Raw genomic sequence first — 20,620 nt, 5'->3', positions numbered from 1 at the left:
AAAACAGAAGCACTCAGAGTGACTCAGACCCCTGTTTTGTCTTTGTTCTCTTCCTTGGGTCTAGAACAGTGCTAGGTACCCACTGGGTATGATTTATTTAGCAACTGACTTTTTAAAGTAATTCTTGTTCCCTCGAGTCCCTCGGAAGTCCATAAATGTGTGTAATTATGTCAGTAATGTTGGTAGTTATTATGACCAGCATTGTCTTGTGGGGTTGGTACAGAATTCAGTACTCAGTCTGTGAACTGTGAGTATCTTGACTTTATTAGCGGTATGAACCCAGCACGTGGAGGGTAGCGAGAAGGTGGGTGAAGTGTTCTGTTTGGTGCCTACCTGGGGACTCCGACTCACCTCTCATGCTTGCTCCGTTTTCAGCCTGTCCACCAGCCCACTGGGGTCCGAACTGCATCCATACCTGCAACTGCCACAATGGAGCCTTTTGCAGCGCCTATGACGGGGAATGCAAATGCACTCCTGGCTGGACGGGGCTCTACTGCACTCAGAGTAAGCAAGGGGCCTTCCAGGGTTCACCAGGGGAGCCAATGGAAGAAATAGGCTCCCTGTTTGCTCATCGGTATGTTAGGTCAGTGAGGGCCCCTTCAAAGCACATGCTACCTCCTTTAGGACCTCTATAGAGCTCCCTTTCTGTGTGTTTAAGAACCCCACATTACAGGTATCCTTTGGCTCGCTTTTGTCAGGACATTGAGGTGGAGCAAGCACTGTGTATAATTAATTTCTAATTGTAATTGATTTCTCTTCTCTCTCTGTCTCTGTCTCTCTCTGTCTCTCTCTGTCTCTCTGTCTCTCTCTGTCTCTGTGTGTGAAATGCTTCCATTTCTTCTGACTGTGCAAATGTGAGAATAAACGATGGGGTTTGGAAGTCAGTACAGACACACACACCTCACCGCTTGGCTTACTGTGTGCTCACAGAGAAGTTTACCTCGAGGAACCAACCAACTCCAGATACCCAACCCTCATCCCACAGTGTCTGATTCGGGGCATCTGGACGGGGATCTGTGAATTTGCATTTCTGTCCATTGGTGATACTGTCAGCCCAGGATCGTGTTTTAAAAACCATTTCTCCAGTTCTTACTCCTAGCCTGTATCTCATACGACCCTTCATTTAACCCCACATGGTGTTTAGCATCACACCATGCAGTGTGCAAACACGTCGTGGAGGAAAGCCATACTTCTTTCTGCTAAGTCAAGGAAACAAACCAGGAAGGCATTTATTAAGGATATTATCAATAGTAACATAACTTAGTAACGTAACATAAGAATAGCCATGTCAAAGAAAAAAGATGAGTTAGGAAGTAGGTATTCCTATTTAATACTAATTTGTATACAAAACAGAGAGAAGCTGAAAGGAGACTTCTAGAAGTTTCTGGGATGAGGGATGGCTGTTGGCCCAAGATCTGGAAGACAGAACTGCTAGGACAAATTTGAAAGCTATTCTTTAAAGACTTAAAGCCATAAAGATTTTTGAACTTCTTAGTTGGGAAGCACACCTAGGTCACCTATAATTCTAAAAGCAGAGGAACCTTTTAAAGTGGACAAAGCAGGATGCAGTGGCACCTGCATGGGTCTGGTCCTACCACAGCCCCACCTGCCATTCTGCCCTTTACCTGTGACTTGGGATACTCGGGGCTTAGCTCTTATCTGTAGCCTAGGAAGACCCAGCCCTATAATGGTAGGGCACCAAAGAGTAAATGGCAAAACGAATGAAAAGAACCCGGTACAAGACGGATGTCAAATAAATATATGGTATGGGGGATGCCATTGTGTGCTGAGATCTGTGTGTCATTCCTGCTTCTTAAAATTCCAGCTCTCCTTAAATGGCAAAATCAAGGCATGGGCAGTATTTAGAAACAACTGGCAAATCTGCTGTATTGAAGCTTTTGTCCTGCCTTAAACACTCCTGCAGAGCAGCTGCTGACCCATATAAGCCGAGAGAGAGAGAGAGAGAGAGAGAGAGAGAGAGAGAGAGAGAGAGAGAGAGTCTGTCTGTCTCTGTGTGTGTCTGTCTGTCTCCCCTCTGTGTGTGTCTGTCTGTCTGTCTGTCTGTCTGTCTCTCTCTCTCTCTCTCTCTGTGTGTGTGTGTGTGTGTGTGTGTGTGTGTGTGTGTGTGTGTGTGTGTGTGTTCCTCCCCAGGTTCCTGGTGATGTAAGCCTTGGAAGCCATGTAGCCAATGTGAAGGTTTAAAGTACTTTCTAAATCCTCTATGAAACATGGCCGGTTTTGACCTTAAGGGTTCTGCCCCATATATTTGATAATAGGAAAACTACAATTTAAGTTAAAAATGGATACAGTAGACAGGACTAGTAGAAGAATTTGAGTCATTTTGCACTAAAGGTAAAAACATGCCAGCTATCTAATACGAAGTACTCACTACAGTCCAGGGAACTCAAAACCAGGATTCTAGAAACTGAGTGAAGAATAAAAGAGAATACTGCATCCTTCCTGGGCTCCAAGAGCTTTGTAGAAGACACCGGCAATGGTTATACTGACAGCTAGGGACTCTCCCACCCCCAGTTTGTAGATGACAATCTCCTTGCAGGAGACTTAAGACTTCTGAGCAGCCCTGTGACAGCTGAGATGCATGGGAAGGCCTTTACTCTCCAACAGTGTTCCAAGGCCTTCAAGTCCACCTACTGGTGCATGTGAGCAGGAAGCCGTGTTTCTCCTAGGTAGCCCTCTGACTTCCATTGTTCTCCGACCTTACACAGGATGCCCTCTGGGCTTCTATGGCAAAGACTGTGCACTGGTATGCCAATGTCAAAACGGAGCTGACTGCGACCACATCTCGGGGCAGTGTACCTGCCGCACGGGATTCATGGGACGGCACTGTGAACAGAGTGAGTACATGACACATCACCACTGGGTGTCTGGATCACCTTCCTCAAGTCCAGAGATGCCAAGACTGTATGACTACTGCTTGAGTCGTGCGAGTGATGGTTAATTACCAGTGCCGTTGGTTTCCTGTTCTTAAGACCTCCCTGCTGGAATCCTTGATGTCTGCTTTCTTCCAGATTCTGAGTGGAATTCCACCTGGCACTCTGGGTAGACGGGGCGGGACTATAAGAATGAAGTCAAGTTCAACTTTCCCATTATGTTTTTCCTGGCTTTCCCTCCCTCTCTTATTTTTGGAATATGGTTTCTCAGAGGCTTAACAGACATGACCCGTTTCCCTTCATGGCAACCATGAGTCCAGACTTACATTAAAGGACAGAGTGGTTAGGGAGAAGTCCTGGGGCCTGGGGCCAACCTCGGGAATGGGTGTGGCAATGAGTCTAGGCCCATGTTGCCACCTTTTTGATGGTGATTTTCATTCTTCCCACTAACAAATTTTCATCTGAGCCTTAATCTTCAGTTTGACATAGTGCCTTTACCCTTCCTTTTTAATCCTAGGGAGACGATGCTGTGGACATTACCCATCTCTGTTGTGGCTCAATACCCATGTCCATGAGCCATGCATCTACTCACAGGGTTACAAGACCGTTAGCCTTAGCGGAGTATGTAAGATGAGCACGATTTTCTTTTCCTCTGTGGCCTTTGTTCAGTACTGAGGATGAAACAGTAAAGGCAGAGCTGTGGGTGGTACCCTCTAATGCTGCAAGCCCAGAGGCAAGGCATGTGAGAGATCACCGCCGACCATGATTGTAGTCTTGGGAAGGTGGTTGCAAAGGTGGCTCTGTATAGAGATGGTTTGGACGGGAAAAGTGGGCGGAAACACCATTCCACCTCCTCTCCATTCCAACTTTACAGGCCCTGGGCAGCTTAATGGTCTTGGCCTTAGGTGCCCATACAGAACCTTCTGTCTGCAAATGCAGCAAAGAGCCACCCAGAGGCGGTTCCAGACAAAGACAACAATGTTTGCTTTCCAGGTGATCATAAAGGGTATACTGAGTCACGGAGTCTCTAGCCATCTCTGTGTGTATAAATGCTATCTATGCCTGCCTGTTAAACCTGGGCCTAGAGCTCGGGATGGGCTCTAAACTGACTTGCATTCAACTACCAGGCCACCAGTTAAGGTCTTATTAAGAAAACCTGTTAAGTACTGCCATGAGAGCTCTGAATATGAATGTGGGATAATAGTGTTCCTGTTTTTGAAGCCCCCACTGCTCCCTTATAAACAAGAATACAATGTTTGCCAGCCGCTGATAGCGATAGCACATCGCCCCCTGCTGTTCACTTTGCAAACAACATCCGTGTTGAGAAATGTTCAAATTTAAATTCCATCCCCCACAACATGATTCTTTTGAATGACAGCATATCATAAGACGCGTACTACGTTAGTCTCTGAGGCTTCAACCTGTACTCGATTTATTCTACGTCAAATGAAATTCTTACTGAGAAAATAACCCAACTGCCCCTAATTCCTGCTAATCTCAGTGAGAACATGTCTTTAGGAGGAATCCCGGAGCCTATGTAAACTATGTGTTCTGAAGGGATTATCTCAAGTTTACACTGTTGGATCCAGTTCTCTCTGACACACAGATTTGACTGAGGGAGTCGCCTCAAATTGCTTTCCATGTTTTCATTTGTTCCACAGGGGTCTCATGGACCCTCTCCTTGTACCTCAGAGCAGTGGGTATAAGCAGGCAAATGTGTCGGAAGCTGACCCATAACATTGACTGGCTTGGTGCTCAGCAGCAGGACTGTGAGCCCTACCACAGCTCAGGGACAACGGCCCAGCCTCCCATACCTTGGGTGGCATGGTTCTGTCCAAGAAGGAGCCTATGGAGAGGGCACACCAGCTGACATGCAGAAGGAGGCAGGCTTCGTCTCCCCTAGACTTGGGAAATAACATTGGCTTCATATCCTCTCCAGAATGCCCTGCAGGAACATACGGCTATGGCTGTCGCCAGATCTGTGACTGTCTGAACAACTCCACCTGTGACCACATCACCGGCACGTGTTACTGTAGCCCAGGATGGAAAGGAGCACGATGTGACCAAGGTAAAGTCCCAGTGAATAACGAACGACTGCTTCTATGTGTGTGGCCACCGTGCAGCTCGGTATTAAGTACTTCCTTACGCTAACCTGGGTAAACCTAATTCAAACGCTAGCTGATTATGTGGTTGCCGGATGGATATCTTATTGTCGCCGTCTTTAATAGATAAAGAAACCAGCTAAAGGTTGTAGCAGTTAGAGAAGGTTCTCAAGGACACACAGCTGTGACACAAATGCCACAGTTTTTCCTATTCTACAATCCACGAACTTTCTAATAATTTTAGATTTATTCAGGAGTATAACTGGCATATAAACCCCACACATTTACCTTACACAATTTTCTGAAACATAAAACACACACATATATATATGTATGTGTGTATATATATATATATCCCCAAAGCAACCACCCCAATAAAGATAGTACCGCTCACTCTCTTACCTGTTTCTGCATGCCCGCCTCTGCTACTTCTTCCATAGAAGAAGGCCACCACTGACCTTTCTGTCACTGTTTGCATTTTTTTTCTCGAATCTCCTGTGGAAAGAATCACATTGTATTTTTTTTTGTAGTTTTTCATTAATTTATTTATTTATTCCCTTACATCCCTCTCCACCCCATCCCCCCTCACACAGCCCCTCCCCATCCCCTCCTCCCCTTCTCTGAGAGGTAGGAGCCCCCTCTCCAGGTATCAACCCACCCTGTTACCTCAAGTCACTGCAGAACTAGGCACATTCTGTCCCACCGAGGCCAGACAAGGCGACCCATTTAGGGAAACCGCATTGTATTCTTCTTGTACCTGGCTTTGTTTAGTTACCATAAGCGTTTTGAAATTCAAATGTGTTTTTTAAACAAACTGATAGTTCAGGTCTTTGCTGCTGTGTACTGTCCCGTTGAGTAGGTATACCATAATTTGTGGACATCCGGGGTGGTTTTCAGTGTTTGGCTGTCATTGCTAAGACTGTGTGGGCAAGGAGTGCCGATCTCCACATGACGTGCGATTTCATCTCTTTGGGCTAAAAACTCCAGAAGAGAGTGATTGAACTGTAAAATAGGCATATGCTTAACTTTTAAAGAAATTCGTGTAGGTGTTGTTTTAACTGGGTGTGTATCATATTCATCTGGGATTATTTGTCAAATATTTTTTTTCATGGAAGTATTTGGACAGTTCTGACACTCTGGGGCAGAGGGCCCTTTGAGAATGTTCTCCTGGTGGTTATGAGTGGGACTTCCCCTGGGAGTTTTGACTTTGATGGGTAGAGGTACAGGTGATATTACCAGGAACTATAAGAGAAATCTTCCTGGTGTTGAACATGGCTTTTTATAAGATGGTGTGTCTGGCAGTGAGAGGCTGTTGGCCTCGGCTTGTATCAGAGCTCTGCTTGTTTAGAAGGCAACTCTCTCCTTAAAATATCAAGGTCAGGGGCTGGAGAGATGGCTCAGTGGTTAGGAGCTCTGACTGCCCTTCCAGAGGACCTCAGGTTCAATTCCTAGTGCCCCCATGACTGCTCGCAGCTCTATCTCCAGTTCCAGAAGATCTGAAACCTTCAAGTCACACATGCAGGCAAAACACCAATGAACGTAAAATAAAAGTAAATAAATCTTTTAAAAAATATTAAGGTTAAATGAAAGATTGAGTTAGACTGGTAGGTATGGACTTATTCCCATGTAAGATCAGCACTAGAGAACTCATCGAGCAAAACAAAAATTAGGAAAAGTATTATCCAAGCTTAATCGCCAACCTGAGTTTAATCTGAAATAGATGAGTAGCTCCCAGCCCGCACCTGACTCTCAGGATGCATACACTGCCTCCTGAGGGCTTTCCAGGGGCGTGGCACTGGCGACGTCTGAAAGTGTAGAGCGTCTGTTTTTACCGTGCTTCCAAATAAGCGTCTCACCGACTGAACTCACCCAGGTGCTAGGCCGGTGGGTGCGTTTCTGGTTTTTGCTTTAATAGAGGTAGAACCTGTATCTGGCCCACGGTCACCCATACTCGGTCTGTTTCCACCCTCTCCTAGCTGGGGTCATCATCGTGGGCAATCTGAACAGCTTAAGCAGGACCAGCACCGCCCTTCCTGCTGACTCCTATCAGATCGGGGCCATCGCGGGCATCGTGGTTCTTCTGCTTGTTGTGCTCTTCCTGCTAGCGCTGTTCGTTATCTACAGACACAAGCAGAAGAGGAAGGAATCGAGCATGCCGGCCGTGACCTACACCCCTGCCATGAGGGTTATCAATGCAGACTATACCATTGCAGGTAGGACTGAGGTGCAGGCAGGGCTGCGGTGCCGGGAGGGCTGTGGTGCAGGGAGGCTGCCCTGTGGGAACCCTCCTTGTAAATTTACGTTCTGTGGAATTTGGTGTTTGGCTGTGTGTCTATTGCATCTGATCGGCTCCCTTAACATGACCTCATGGTATATGTGCTTAGAGATATGGGTTACGACTTAGCAGTAGAAAAATCATCACTTTCATTTTTTCAAAGGCTTTTGAAAAAGGCGCGCGCGCGCGTGCGTGCGTGCGTGCGTGCGTGTGTGTGTATGTCTTTGTTTATGTATGTAGGTACCTGTTGGGACCGGAAGAAGTAGTCAGATTCCCAAGAGAGCTAGAGTTGCAAATGGTTGTGGACTGCTCAATATGGGTGTTTGGGATCTTGGAATTGAACCTGGGTCCTCTGGAAGAGCTTCAAGCGTTCTTAACCACTGAGCCATCTTTTCCAGGCGTTCAGTGAGGATTTTTACATTGGGAATCAATGAATGGTTGTTTTCTATTTAGGCAGTTTAATTCATAGATAGGCTCTGCCGGACAAATCAGTTCCAAGTTCTGTCATGTATGAGTGTTGAGGGGAGAAAGAGAGAGAGCACAGTCTCTGCTGTATGTGCTTCAGTCAGCATCCTCCGGCCCTGTGCCTGCACGTGTCAGTAACTGGAGAGAACCAGGGTATACAGGACACAAGCCCGAGGTATTAGCAAGAGCCAAGGCAGTCCCTTATGAAACCTCTTCTGAATCTTCTTGTCACAAGCAGGGTGTGTGTGTGTTGGGGGGGGGAGACAGCAACAATGCACACATTCAACCATCAAAGGGAGTAAACTCGTACACTGAGGAAACAGAAAATCTTACTCAGTCTTCAGCAATTACTGAAAGACCCTGGCTACATGCTTATAAATATTATGATTCTGGGAGAATATGCAAAATAGGCAATTTACATAAGAGTATGTTTTCAGCGTAGAATTACTGTGTCAGGAAATCAAGTGCTTTTTAAAAGAAGCCGATGGGTATAGACGGTGTAGTTTCTTATGACACTCTGTGTTTACAGGTCCCAAAGCTAAGAGCAGTTTTCTGTGGATGCACTCACAATTTCCAAGGAGGCAGTAGCTGGGCCTGTTCTTCTAGGGGCTTTGAAGAGTGGGCTGGGCTGGAGAGGAAAACATCTGCACTATCATTTTGATTTAACCATTTCCTCTTCTTTTACAGAAACCCTGCCTCACAGCAATGGCGGAAATGCCAACAGCCACTACTTCACCAATCCCAGTTATCACACACTTAGCCAGTGTGCCGCGTCCCCTCATGTGAACAACAGGGACAGGGTGACCATTGCAAAGGTGAGAGACGATACCTCAGGAATTGGAATGTGGGGAGGGGAGAGGGATGAGGCACACATTCTCAACACTGCCACTCCAGACATTTCCTGTGTCCTGCTCACTTGATTCCCCCTAAACTGTCCTGCGAGTGTAGCTGAACATCCCCAGAGGCCTCACCTCTAAGGAACAATGGCTTCCAGTCTCCTCCGCTGGTGCTGTGTGTGGTAAGGTCTCGCCAACAACAACCCCACTGTTTATATTACGTCAAGGATAATGTTCCTCGTTTTACATGAGATGAAAATGAGATCTCTTGATGATGTCATTAAAAATGTAAAAATCCATTGTGAAACCACCAAGTTTATCCTCTCTGACCCCCTGTGCCTCTGTGTCCTCCCAGGATGCTCTGAGTTCCTGCTGTGCCCACCCCTGTCTCCAGGCTCCATTGTCTGCCTCACCACGGTCCAGATTTCTTTTAGGGAAGGAAGGAACAGAACAAAAGAGGGGGGAAATCAAGTTAATCCATTTAATCCACTGTCATTAAATTGACAATGCTGGTTTTTCACAGTGGCACCTCAGAGTTAACTAGCACTCCACCTTCCCAAATACCGTGCTCGTCATCCTACCGGGTCTCCTACCGGGTCTCACGGTCATGTGTATGCCCACCGGAATGGCCAAGACACTGGGGACTCACAGCATCATGGAGACTTTCATAAAACTTACACCCACAATTCCTTTCTTCAATTTAAAATTCTTCGTTTATAACCAGAAATGATGTTTAATTGGCAAAAAGTGATAGTGTGAAATGAGGACCTTCAGATTACAGGGCTGGGGTAAGGGGAAGAGATGGATAGAGGGACGGGCACCCTGCATGCCAGGGATGGGTTTCCTCACTTTTTCTCCGCCTTAGTTGAGGGGGCGACCTTGCCATAAACTCTGAACTTACTCTCCTCCAGTGTGTTCTCTTCTTAAAGCATCTTCTTTGTCTGTTTGTTTCATAGTCAAAAAACAATCAACTGTTTGTGAATCTTAAAAATGTGAATCCGGGGAAGAGAGGCGCTTTGGTGGACTGCACTGGGACGTTGCCAGCTGACTGGAAGCAAGGAGGCTACCTCAATGAGCTTGGTGAGGCCCACAAGTGCATGCGCATACTATGCGTTCACTGTTCTGTGTGTGCACTACAGCTCTCCACCAGGAACAGGCGCCCAACCCAAATAATGAATTACGTCTGGCACTTCTATAGGGCTTACCACTAGCCTTGATGCCTTACTTGTTTCACACTCACTACTGAGGGTATCACGTTGCACCAGGATTTCTAGAAAAGCATCTCTGCCTGCTAGTAGCTTCCTCCATATTAACTCAGCTCTCACCAGTACTTCAATGGGGAGTCCCCAGCACCATGTGACCGTTCAACAAATAAACCATAATGAGCTGGAGTGACTTCCACAAAGCCTGGTATACTGTCTGAAAGTTCCGTCACATCTGACCTTTGAACGCTGTCAACTTTTGACACGATTGTGATTTTGTTAGCTCTTAATATCGAATGTCCTGTTCCCTTTTCAGCTGAGGAAACAGTTGTGAGATTAGTGGTCTTTCGAGGGTTTTGCAATTGGTATCAATTTATATTTTTTAGGTATTATTCAACACCCCAAAGGGCCCCTGCCAATGTAGACGACGCCTATTTGATATTTACCATTTTGCAAATTAAAAATTAAGAACATTTCAAACAGTTATTTTTGTTAATTTGCAATAGTAATCTCATTTTCTGTCACTAAGGGAATTTTATAAAATTATATTCTGCACCACCCCTATCGCCGTCTCACAGCCTTAATTTCTGTCTGGCTTAGTAGTAGACAGACAGACTCTCCTGTCTGCTCTGCAGTCCATGGGCTGATTGGCTCGCACTGTAGAGCTTCAGGGAAACCCCACTGTTCACTTGAAAGGGAATTAGAGCGGCAGGCAGGCAGTGCTGTTCTACTACTGGAAATCGTATTAATTTTGAGGACCTCCTCATCAGGAATTGCGGGTCCCAGCTTCTGGAATATCACTGAGCACATGGTGCTGTGAGTCTGCCTCTGTTAGATTCATTCTGTTGCTGTGATTAAAAAAAAAAATCTTTAGCCAAAAGCACCTTAGGGGAGGAAAGGGTTTATTTCATCTTACAATTCTAAGTCATAGCCCATCATAGAAGTTAGGGCAGAAACTCAAGGCAAAAACATCTCCCCACCCTGTCCCTCCCTCCTTCCCACTTTTCCTTCCCCTCTATCTCCTCTCCTCCCCTCTCCTCTCCCTCTCCTCTCCCTCCCTCTCCTCCCTCTCCCTCTCCCTCCCTCCCCTCCCCTCCTCCCTCCCTCTCCCTCCCTCTCCCTCTCCCTCTCCCTCTCCCTCTCCCTGCTTTCTTATATAAGTTAGGACTGTGTACCTAAGGATGGTGCCACCCACAGTAGGCTGGGCTCTCCTGCATCAAATTAGTAATCAATACAACTCCCTAAGATACGCCCATAGGTCCGTCTGATCTAGGCAATCCTTCAGTAGGGGCCTTCCTCTAGGATGGCTCTAGGCCTGTAAGATGACTGATATTTAAGGCTAACCACAATAACATTTCACATATATTTGTTAAATGTTGGGATTGCCAGGAAGCCCAATGGAATGCAGTAGGTAAACACAATTGTTACATGGAACAAATACTACACTTAAATAAACTTTATTTGCAAAATCTGTCAGCTGTATAGGGTTGACTCACTCATGAATCTTATTCTAATGATGCATAAATCAAAAAACTCAGAGGTCAATGTCCAAACAGATAAAAGGAAAGGGGCAGAAATAGAGTCTCAAGGTGGAGTGTATGACTGTTCCTTCTACTTCTCTGTGGTCTCTATGCATGTGGAATTTCCCAAGATGCAGGAGACGATCTCTATGGGCTGTGGAGGCCTCTTATTGGACAAATGTCTCAGTAGAACAGTAAGTCGAAACACTTAACTGTAAGCTATAATAGTATTCTCAGTGGGACCTTTCCTTCTCCCTAAGAGCAATTTACACAGGAGGGAAAAAGTAATTTTTCTTTGAAACACCAAGGCACAATATAGGTGAAAAAGCAAGGAGGTTTTTTTTTAAACAAAGGGATTTGTTTATTCTTATTTGTGTGCACACGTGCATGAGAGGGGGTGTCACAGTTGTGTGCCCCTAGAGACCAGAAAAGGGTGCCAGGCCCCCGGAACTGAAGTTGGGCAGTGTATAGTGTGAACCATTGGGTGTGGGTGCTGTGAACTGAACATGGGTTCTCTGGAGGAGCATCCAGTGTCTTCCTGACGGAGCCGTCCCCCATCCCCCTGGCATGGTTGTTCTCATCTGTCTTAAAATAGCTCTACACTTGACAGAGAAAGCCCAGAGATTGACTCCTGTTGTCGTATAGCACTGGCCTGGAACTTACCCTCGTGGGTTTATTTATTCGTGTTTAAAATGGGGGTGGCAAGCACGTACTGGCTTATGGTGGGAATCAGATTAAACTGAGCATTTGAAAGCCCCTTTCCTGAGGATTTGTGCAAACAGGAGCTGTGAGGGAGTCCACTGGCTCTCTTACTAAAACAGCTTCCACAGTCTCCAGCTATAGCTGAAAACCTGGCTGAGTGGTCTGATGGCTGAACTTGTCTCCTAATTTTGATTGAACCACACTTATTTTCTTTCTAGTGTCTGGAAAAAGGATAAACACTGAATCTAGACCCAGAAGGACATTCAAGAAAACTGCCTATAGTTTAGAAAAGACCAAGGGAATTTTGCAGAGTAGTGTAGTCACAGCCCTACAGTGATGCAGCTCTCAGAGGCAATACATCTTTCCCATCCATGGAGATTTTCCAAGTCTGGGAGGTCCCAAGACCACTCTGCTTTTGACACCAATTGCAAGCTCACAGGTCAAAGAGACGATAGATAGTGTGAATCAATAATTTCAGGAATGATTCCCAGAACTCATTGAATGCCCCTGTAATTATGATTTCAGATGGTTAACAAAGGGATATGGATTAGAATCTACCAAGGGCAGAGTTCAAAATGATCAGATCATGAGAGTGACCAGTGGTCTTCTCCCCCTCAATTATAGCTCCTGTTGATTTTCCTGGCACAACATATACCATTCAGTGTTGCCAACTTGTGAAGGTCACCTTAATACTCATATCCAGGCTTTGGAGGTTTGTCCTATGGACATGATTACCTGCCCAAATGATTGCAGCCTTACTTATATTCTATCCCATTAAAAGCTAATATGACATAACCCCTCTACTTCAGTCATCCTTCTGGTCTGTCTAATAAAGCTTCTACACTGAGCCTCTAGGAAAACAGACTATTCTTATTGGACAGAATATTGCAAGAACTTAGAGGTTGGCATTGAAGAGCTAATGACCAAGGCCATGCTTCTCTTTGTTAAGGTTAATTTCTATTACAAACTGTCTTATCCCATCCCTCAAAAGTAATGATTCTCAACCTTTCTAATGCTACAATCCTTTAATATAGTTCCCCAAGTTTTGGTGGCCATAAAATTATTTTCATTGCTATTCCATAACTAATTTTGCTATTATTATGAATCATAACATAAATATCTGATATGCAGATGGGCTTAGGCGACCCCTGTAAAGGAGGTTGTGACTCACAGGTTGAGAACCACTACTCTGTAGGTTCCTGAGCCTTTGCCAACAATGTGATGACTGAGACCCAGGAAAGTGCGTTTTAGAGAAGAAAATATTTCCATATCTTTCCTGACTATGATTGATATTAAACATGAGAGTTCCTATTCTTTCCCCTAAAAGATCCTGCTAGGGTATCACCGTCTAAACCTGAATCTAAGGACATTAAGGGAGAAATGTATAGAGGACATTAACAGAGAAATGTATAGAGGCGGTCAACATTCTTAAACACTGTGTTTAAGAATTGGAAAGTTCATGACCCATCACTACTCTCTGATTTTAACCAAGTCTTTAGCATTGCTTTGAAAGACGATAAACAGTGTCCTGAAAAGCTTACAGAAGCTTACAGGTCCTGATGGTGCTAATGACACCTTAAGTGTTACAGTAATTGAAACCCCATTCATTCATATGGTGCTTCAGAGTCTGCAAGCCATCGTTTCTCAGCCTTTTTGCTAAGATCAAGTGCAGAGTCTGCAAGCCTTTCGAAGCATGCTCTACTTCATTTAATGACAAGAACGGCTATGTAAGACTGGAGTGCAGTTTTGGAGTCCCCATTTTAGAGAAGAGAAAACTGACACTCAGAGCTCAGGCCCTAGAGTTATGCACCTATGGAGTGATGAGAGCTAAGTGCTCGGTCTCCTAGCCACTGCTTTTTCTTCTTTCTCCTGACAGCTCCAGAGGGATCCTTGTTTCCTGTTCAGTACATAGCATTTGTGTGAGGTGGCATAGAATGGGCTAGAGAGGGACTTCTTGTCTTTGCCACAGTGTGAATGCTGTGGATTGGTGGTTACTGTCTAATGCTCCACGATGCTTATGACGTCATTGATTCTCAGTGTTTGCTTGCTTTCACTGCCAACAGATTTTGCTTTGCCCAGTGTGAGCAGGACTATTTATTCCAAACCAACACCCACCTCCATTAAGTACAGATATTTGAAAACAAGACAACTAGACAACTGTTTATTTTGTCTAGGTAGACTCACTGCAAATGTCCCCTGCCTCTATACTGGAAAAGTCAAAAACTTCAAGTAAAAATAGTCAAAAACTACAAGCATTGGCTTATAAAGTATTGAGTCAACACACTTCTACTGGAGATGATCCTATAACTGAATACTAGCTACTGTGAAACTAAGTGTTCAGACCCTTGAAGGAGCTGTTAGAAGTGAACTCTCCAGTCTAGTCTTGGCTAGTCATGTTATTCTGTTATTCAGCCTTGATTCATGGTGGCTGATTTCTCACTTCTTGTCCCTTCGTTCCTACATGAATTCATCAGGCTTTTCTGATGGAGATAATTGATGAGATGAACATACAGTACACTTGGGTCCGCCCCCACCATGACTGATGTGATATAAAGATTTGAGAGCAGAGCTGTAGTGGCTCACAGCAAGGCAGTTGCCTGTGGTGATTTGAGACCCGGGCTTCTTTCCATTTACCTTCAGTTCTCATGCGTTATTTTTCTTTACCACAGGTGCTTTTGGGCTGGACAGAAGCTACATGGGAAAGTCCTTAAAAGGTATGGCGTACATTTGGAGAAGGATCTCAGAGCCTGAAATAATTCTTAAAACAAACAAAAGTGGATTTAACAACTTGGTCTAGAACCTTCTATGTGATAAGTCACTATGCCAAGATACAAACATGTTTGACAGACATGGAGAGAAAGACAATGGCGGATCTGATTGGGAGCAAACGTTCTAGTTTTCTGAGGGAATACACTCACATTTCCTTTAAATTAAATGGTGTCTTGGGAAAGAGAAATGTACAGTGGGAGACAGCTGGAAATAAGGAGGGATCAGATGGCCATCTAATGACCACCCGCAGTGACTCTGAGCAGCATGGTGTCCAGTACTACTCTGTGTTTCTGGACCCATCAACTCCAGGTTTATTGATTTAAAGGCTTGAATTAGTAAATTTTCTCATCATATCAGAATAGAATTAATTGTATGTGGATGCGATCATCAAAATGAAATCAGCACCATGCCATTTTTTCTCCGTAATCCCCTTAGAGGCGAGCTACGATTACTTTATAGATGGACAATTTTATAGCAAATTGTCTTCAGAATAGGTGGTAAGTGCACATTATTTTCAGAAAATGCCATTACAGAAATTTTCCCATAAAGAAAAAGAAATAATCTACCCAAGGAAATTATCAGCACGAAATGATGTTGCCCGTGAAACTACACTTACTCCTTTCATTCCATTTCTCCTCTCAGATCTGGGGAAGAACTCTGAGTACAATTCAAGCACTTGCTCCCTAAGCAGCTCGGAGAACCCATATGCCACCATTAAAGACCCCCCTGCGCTCTTGCCTAAAAGCTCCGAGTGTGGCTACGTGGAGATGAAGTCGCCAGCGAGAAGAGACTCCCCATATGCAGAGATCAATAACTCAACTTCAGCCAACAGGAATGTCTATGAAGTCGGTGAGTTCTCCATCCGTATAAAGAACGTTGGCACAAGATGGTGTTCGAAGCAGTCCTAAGTAGCCCGTGCTTTCTATCCCATTGGGCTGTACAGAGATCAGACCAACTGATGGGAAATGAATGTTTCAGGAAAACAACATTTAGCAAATTTAAAATCCTTATCTTCCACATAGCCATCATCTTTTGTCTTACGACCATGGTAAATATTTTAGCACACATGTGGAGGAGCATATGCATCATATTAGCTAATACAGCGGGTAAGCCGAAACAAATGGCTCGAGTGGAGCAAACCTGGGGCTCCATTTCCTGGCTGTGTTCATGATATTAACATAATGCTTTTTATTTTAAACTTGTTTACTATATCAGATGTATTCTCATATGAATCTGATATAAATTAGGAGAAATTAAATGTAAAATTATACTTATTTTAAGTATAGTCTGTGGATGCCATTTGGGAAAAGAACCATACTGCAGCCAATATTGAGTAAATAGTAGGTCTATATAGTTTAGTCTCTCTATCCATATGTAACATAAAATATCTTGTTAATGGAGAAAATTAGTTAATTAATTTATAGGTAATGATAGCATTCCCCCAACTGTCCTTTAAGCCCACCAAAGTGAGATGAGAACTCTGCTCAGAGTTGGGGGCTAAAGTTGTGAAGTGTTTAGTGTTTCCATAAATTGAGGTAACCTCTAAGAACACTTTCACCTGTAGAGTCAAGGACGTGGACTTGGTTATCCTCAAGGTGTCATGAGACAATGATTGGTATCCATAATCTGTGTTCATCCACTCGATTTCTTCATCATTTTCTATGAACACCATTCCTCAGTGTCCGTTTGTCCAAAAACTATAGAGTTCTGTTCCCTGTATGATTATAAAAGAATGTTCTTTTTCAAAACTACTTCCCTATATTTTTTATAAAGTACTCCTTTTGTGTTTGATATGTGCAAGAAATAGCATCTTTAAAACAAATTTCCCTTGCTGATTTTTTTTTGTTCCTGATTATTACAGAACCTACGGTCAGTGTGGTGCAAGGAGTATTCAGCAACAGTGGTCATGTCACCCAAGACCCATATGACCTTCCAAAGAACAGTCACATCCCTTGCCATTATGACCTGCTGCCAGTAAGGGACAGTTCATCCTCCCCAAAGAGAGAGGATGGCGGTGGTGGCAGTAGCAGCAGCACCACCACCACCAGCAACAGCAGCAGCAGCAGCGAATGACATCAAAGGACTACTGGGTGACCATTGGTACTCTTTTCAAGCCTTCAGTTCATCTACAGTTGGCACTGCAGATGACTGTGAATTACTCTAATAAGCAGTTGTTGGACATGTACCAGAAAGCTCCAAGCTGAGGCTAACACCCATCAAGGTGTGCTGTGATCACAGGGTTTAGAAGGAGAGAGCTTCATGATTTCTCATTGCTGTTAGGTTAGGAATGGCACCAATGACTTGTTTTAAGATGTTGGCTGATAAGGTGAACTTCATGGAACCTTTAAGAGACAGAGACTGGAGGAGACATTGTATTGTCACCTGGAAAACTAAAGTCTATTTGTTGTCTGTAACATCACAAAGCCACTCCTAGGATCGTGCAGGTCACCACACATTTATCTAAGAAAAATGAAAACTGCTAAACACATAGGAGACAAGGAATATTCTCCTGAGTCCTCCTTGCATAATGTTTTTTTTTTCCATTTGGACTCAAGATCAGAAGCATTCTGTCAGGTGGTAGGATTGGATAGCAATGAGAGCAAATCGAAACATAAAACCTTTGTTTGTTTTTAGGATGAGAAATGTTCAATTAGAATTATTTTAGACATAGTATATGAGTATTGCAGAAATCAATACATAAATGTGGCATTTCTGTTTGACCTTCGGCCCATGTTAGATTTGTGACGTCATTCTAATTGCTGTCCCACCATGCATATTTACCACTTGAGGTTCATAACTTATCAGTTATCCATATATACAAAGATGCAATCGTTTTATTGTTTGATTGAGTGAGTGTCTGGTGAGCGGCAAAGGGTGTACATTTTACATGTAAGATGCTTGGGTTAGAGGAACCATTAGTAATACTTGTTGTAATATAGTCTTAGGGGGATGTTTTCCTTAATTTTTCCCTACAAGTGACTGAGATATTTTTTGTGCATATTTGGGAAAGGGGCACTTTTCTTATTAACTATTGATTTAGAGAAACCATGCTTAAGCTGGCCTTTTGCATTGCTAATGTGACATGCACTCGTTTCTTTTTAGTTTGTATTTTCATTAAGTCATGTATTCTGTTTTGTAGTGTTTGGGTTGTTAATGCAGAATTATGATATGTCCATCGTTTCCTGAATCATTGCCATTCATCTTCTGCTCAAAAGGAACACGTTATTTTTCTTTTGGAGGAAGGAAATGAAAATATACAAATTGAACCTATTAAAATTGATCATTGCTAAAATAGTATAGTAGCCATAGGTGCGTAGCTGATCACTGGAATGGAACTTTCTAATAGTCCACAGTGGAGATCTCTTTGGGGGTGTTGGTTCCCTGAATCTTGGTTAAGCTCGGGAAGAAGGACCAATGAGAATTACCAGTGATTTTGCTAAAGACTTTCATCATGGTCATCAATAACTGAGCATCTAAACTGGGCCACTTTTAATAGTAAATGAGGGCATTACTAATAGCCATCAGGCATTGGGTTTAAATATAGACTATTCTCAGCAGACCAGAACAAATGCTTGCCTGGTGTACACTCTTGCAGACACAGCTTTACCCCAAGGCTTTTGTCTCATGAGAATGCCAATGTGATGCAACAAAGCATTGCTATATCTGAGCACACAGAAGAGAGGAGAGGGTGTGAGCATGTGTAACATCAGAGCAGAATGACACGAAGACCCATGTGACAGTCTGTTGGAGTCTATTAATAATTGACTACTACACTCACCTACTAGCGACAGCTATAAAGTGTTATCCCAGTCTGCCTCTGAGGTGGAATGTAGTCATTTTGCATTGCCCACCTGTGCCTATCATGAGGGATTAATTTGGTCAGGTGAATAGTTCTGCAAATGCACTTAGGGAAATTGCTCTTACATTATCTGGAACATTCTTTAGAAACAATCGAATTTTTTTTTCCAGTAGGTAAGCACTGGCTGATCCCTAGGGAGCAAACATCAAGCGGACACATGGGTTAGCAGCCATAGGAGCCCTTCCTGCTATGAGAAGGTTGAACACTTTCCCTTTTTCTCCTTAAATATCATCTCTTTTAAGCATAACGTAAGATTGAGGTCCCTGTGACTCTATAGAGATTGTTTGTTTATTAAAGCTGTCTTTCTCCATTGTACCACTTGGGAAAAAGAATTTGTGGGCAACAGTGAGAGGATCTTACTGGAAAAATCTACAGAGAAGGTTCCAAACAGATGTCTTATGCGGTGGGGATGACACGCCCACAAGCTACCCTGTAGAATCCATTGATGCCCATATCCTAACACAACCCAATCTTCTGAACCTGTGTCCAAGGCAGAGTTTACCTAGAAGTTTCCTCATGACTTCCCAAAGTCAGAACATTTCATATTTCAGACACTGTAAAAATCCCACACTGTCTCTGGAGACAAAGCATAATTTTCTAGATATTTTGCTGTAATTTCTCTCTGGTACCCTGCAGAAGAAAGCACTGGATAGGTTTGATAATTCCTTGTATGGGACATCCAGATGCAAATGTATTCCTAGCCATTATTCTTTCCTTAGAAATTGATGTTTTAAATTTTTTACCATTTACCACTTGTACAGCAGTATATCAGAACTTGCCCAGGTGATAATTCATATACTTGTTTTTACTAGGAGACCATGATAATTGTGGTTAATTCTGTGATATGGGAATTTTCATTATTACTCACAGTGCTAGATAGCCCCTCCTCATAGAGTACTAGTAATAGACAGGATTTAATGTGTTTAGCAATGTTTTTGTGGGTGTTGGCCAAGTACAGAAAAACTGACCTTAGAAGTTCACAACAGAGCAGCATAGGGTGTTATGGCCAAATCCATTAGCATAATACCTCCTGATTGTGAGAAATGCAGGCAACTTTATGAAAATATGGTTATCTTGATGTCGGTAGGCCATAATGGTGATCAGCCCTAGGGAACTTTTCTACCAAATATAACTCAAACTCAAACAAAAACAGCATATATCATCAACGTGATATTAGAAGACTACAGTTCAAGTAAGACAAAGATCATAAAAATCAAATCTTAGGATTATGGTTTTTAAAAAATGAATTTTCCACCTCTGGGTAATATGTCCTTATTATTACAAGGAAACACTGAAGGGCTATTTTTATTTTAAAGGCTTAGTGCCATGGACATGTACAGAGGCTTGTGTGGAGTGGTTGCTTGTGAAGCAGGAGCTACACACAGCAAACTGTCCTGTAGAGTCCTGCTCACCATTTTTGTCTCACCTTTGTTTTGATATGACCAAATTGCAGTATTTCTCTCTATATTTTTAAGAAGAAAAACTCATAATGCAGTATGGTTTACTTGGTGATTGCAAACAAAATTAATGCTTTAAGTGTTATGCTCTCTCTTTCCCAAAGACAATAAACCTCCCTCAGAATTAGTTTCCTTGTCATTTATACCGTCAAATAGTCAATAGATGAGTGCAATAAACTTTCTGATTAAAAACAGCTCTAAAGTGGTATTTATTTCTTCATGTGACTCTGCTGATCAAAATGAGAGAGAGGGGTTCACAGTGCTACTAGAAAATTAATACTTTGTCACGTGTGGTTCCACGGTACATCAAACGACATTAGCCCTGTGTTATATGTAATTGCTAATGTGTATGCTTTCCCTTTAGATCAGTAGCTCTCAATCTTTCTGAAACTGTGATCCTATGACACAGTTCCTTACGTTGTGGTGACCCCCAACCATAAGATTATTTTGTTGCTACTTCATAACTGTACTTATATGAATGTATAAATAGTAACATAAATATTTTTGGAGACAGGTTTGCCGAAGGGGTCATGACCCACAGA

General features: G+C 43.4%; 1 protein-coding gene across 1 annotated transcript in view; it reads left to right on the top strand.

Moving 5' to 3' along the window:
- The window catches only part of Megf10 (multiple EGF like domains 10), a 150,632-nt gene extending 130,360 nt beyond the window's left edge, over positions 1-20,272 (top strand). The window contains exons 17-25 of the mRNA XM_032885345.1: positions 376-504; positions 2,727-2,855; positions 4,831-4,959; positions 6,970-7,206; positions 8,421-8,548; positions 9,526-9,649; positions 14,663-14,707; positions 15,405-15,611; positions 16,624-20,272. Of these exons, the coding sequence (XP_032741236.1) occupies positions 376-504; positions 2,727-2,855; positions 4,831-4,959; positions 6,970-7,206; positions 8,421-8,548; positions 9,526-9,649; positions 14,663-14,707; positions 15,405-15,611; positions 16,624-16,835 (1,340 nt within the window). The 3' untranslated portion in view covers positions 16,836-20,272. The remainder of the gene's footprint in view (positions 1-375; positions 505-2,726; positions 2,856-4,830; positions 4,960-6,969; positions 7,207-8,420; positions 8,549-9,525; positions 9,650-14,662; positions 14,708-15,404; positions 15,612-16,623) is intronic.
- Positions 20,273-20,620: the final 348 nt, after the last annotated feature.

Source organism: Rattus rattus, chromosome 15 (genome assembly GCF_011064425.1).
Source record: "Rattus rattus isolate New Zealand chromosome 15, Rrattus_CSIRO_v1, whole genome shotgun sequence".
Taxonomy (NCBI): domain Eukaryota; kingdom Metazoa; phylum Chordata; class Mammalia; order Rodentia; family Muridae; genus Rattus; species Rattus rattus.
This window is presented reverse-complemented; position numbering and strand designations above follow the sequence as displayed.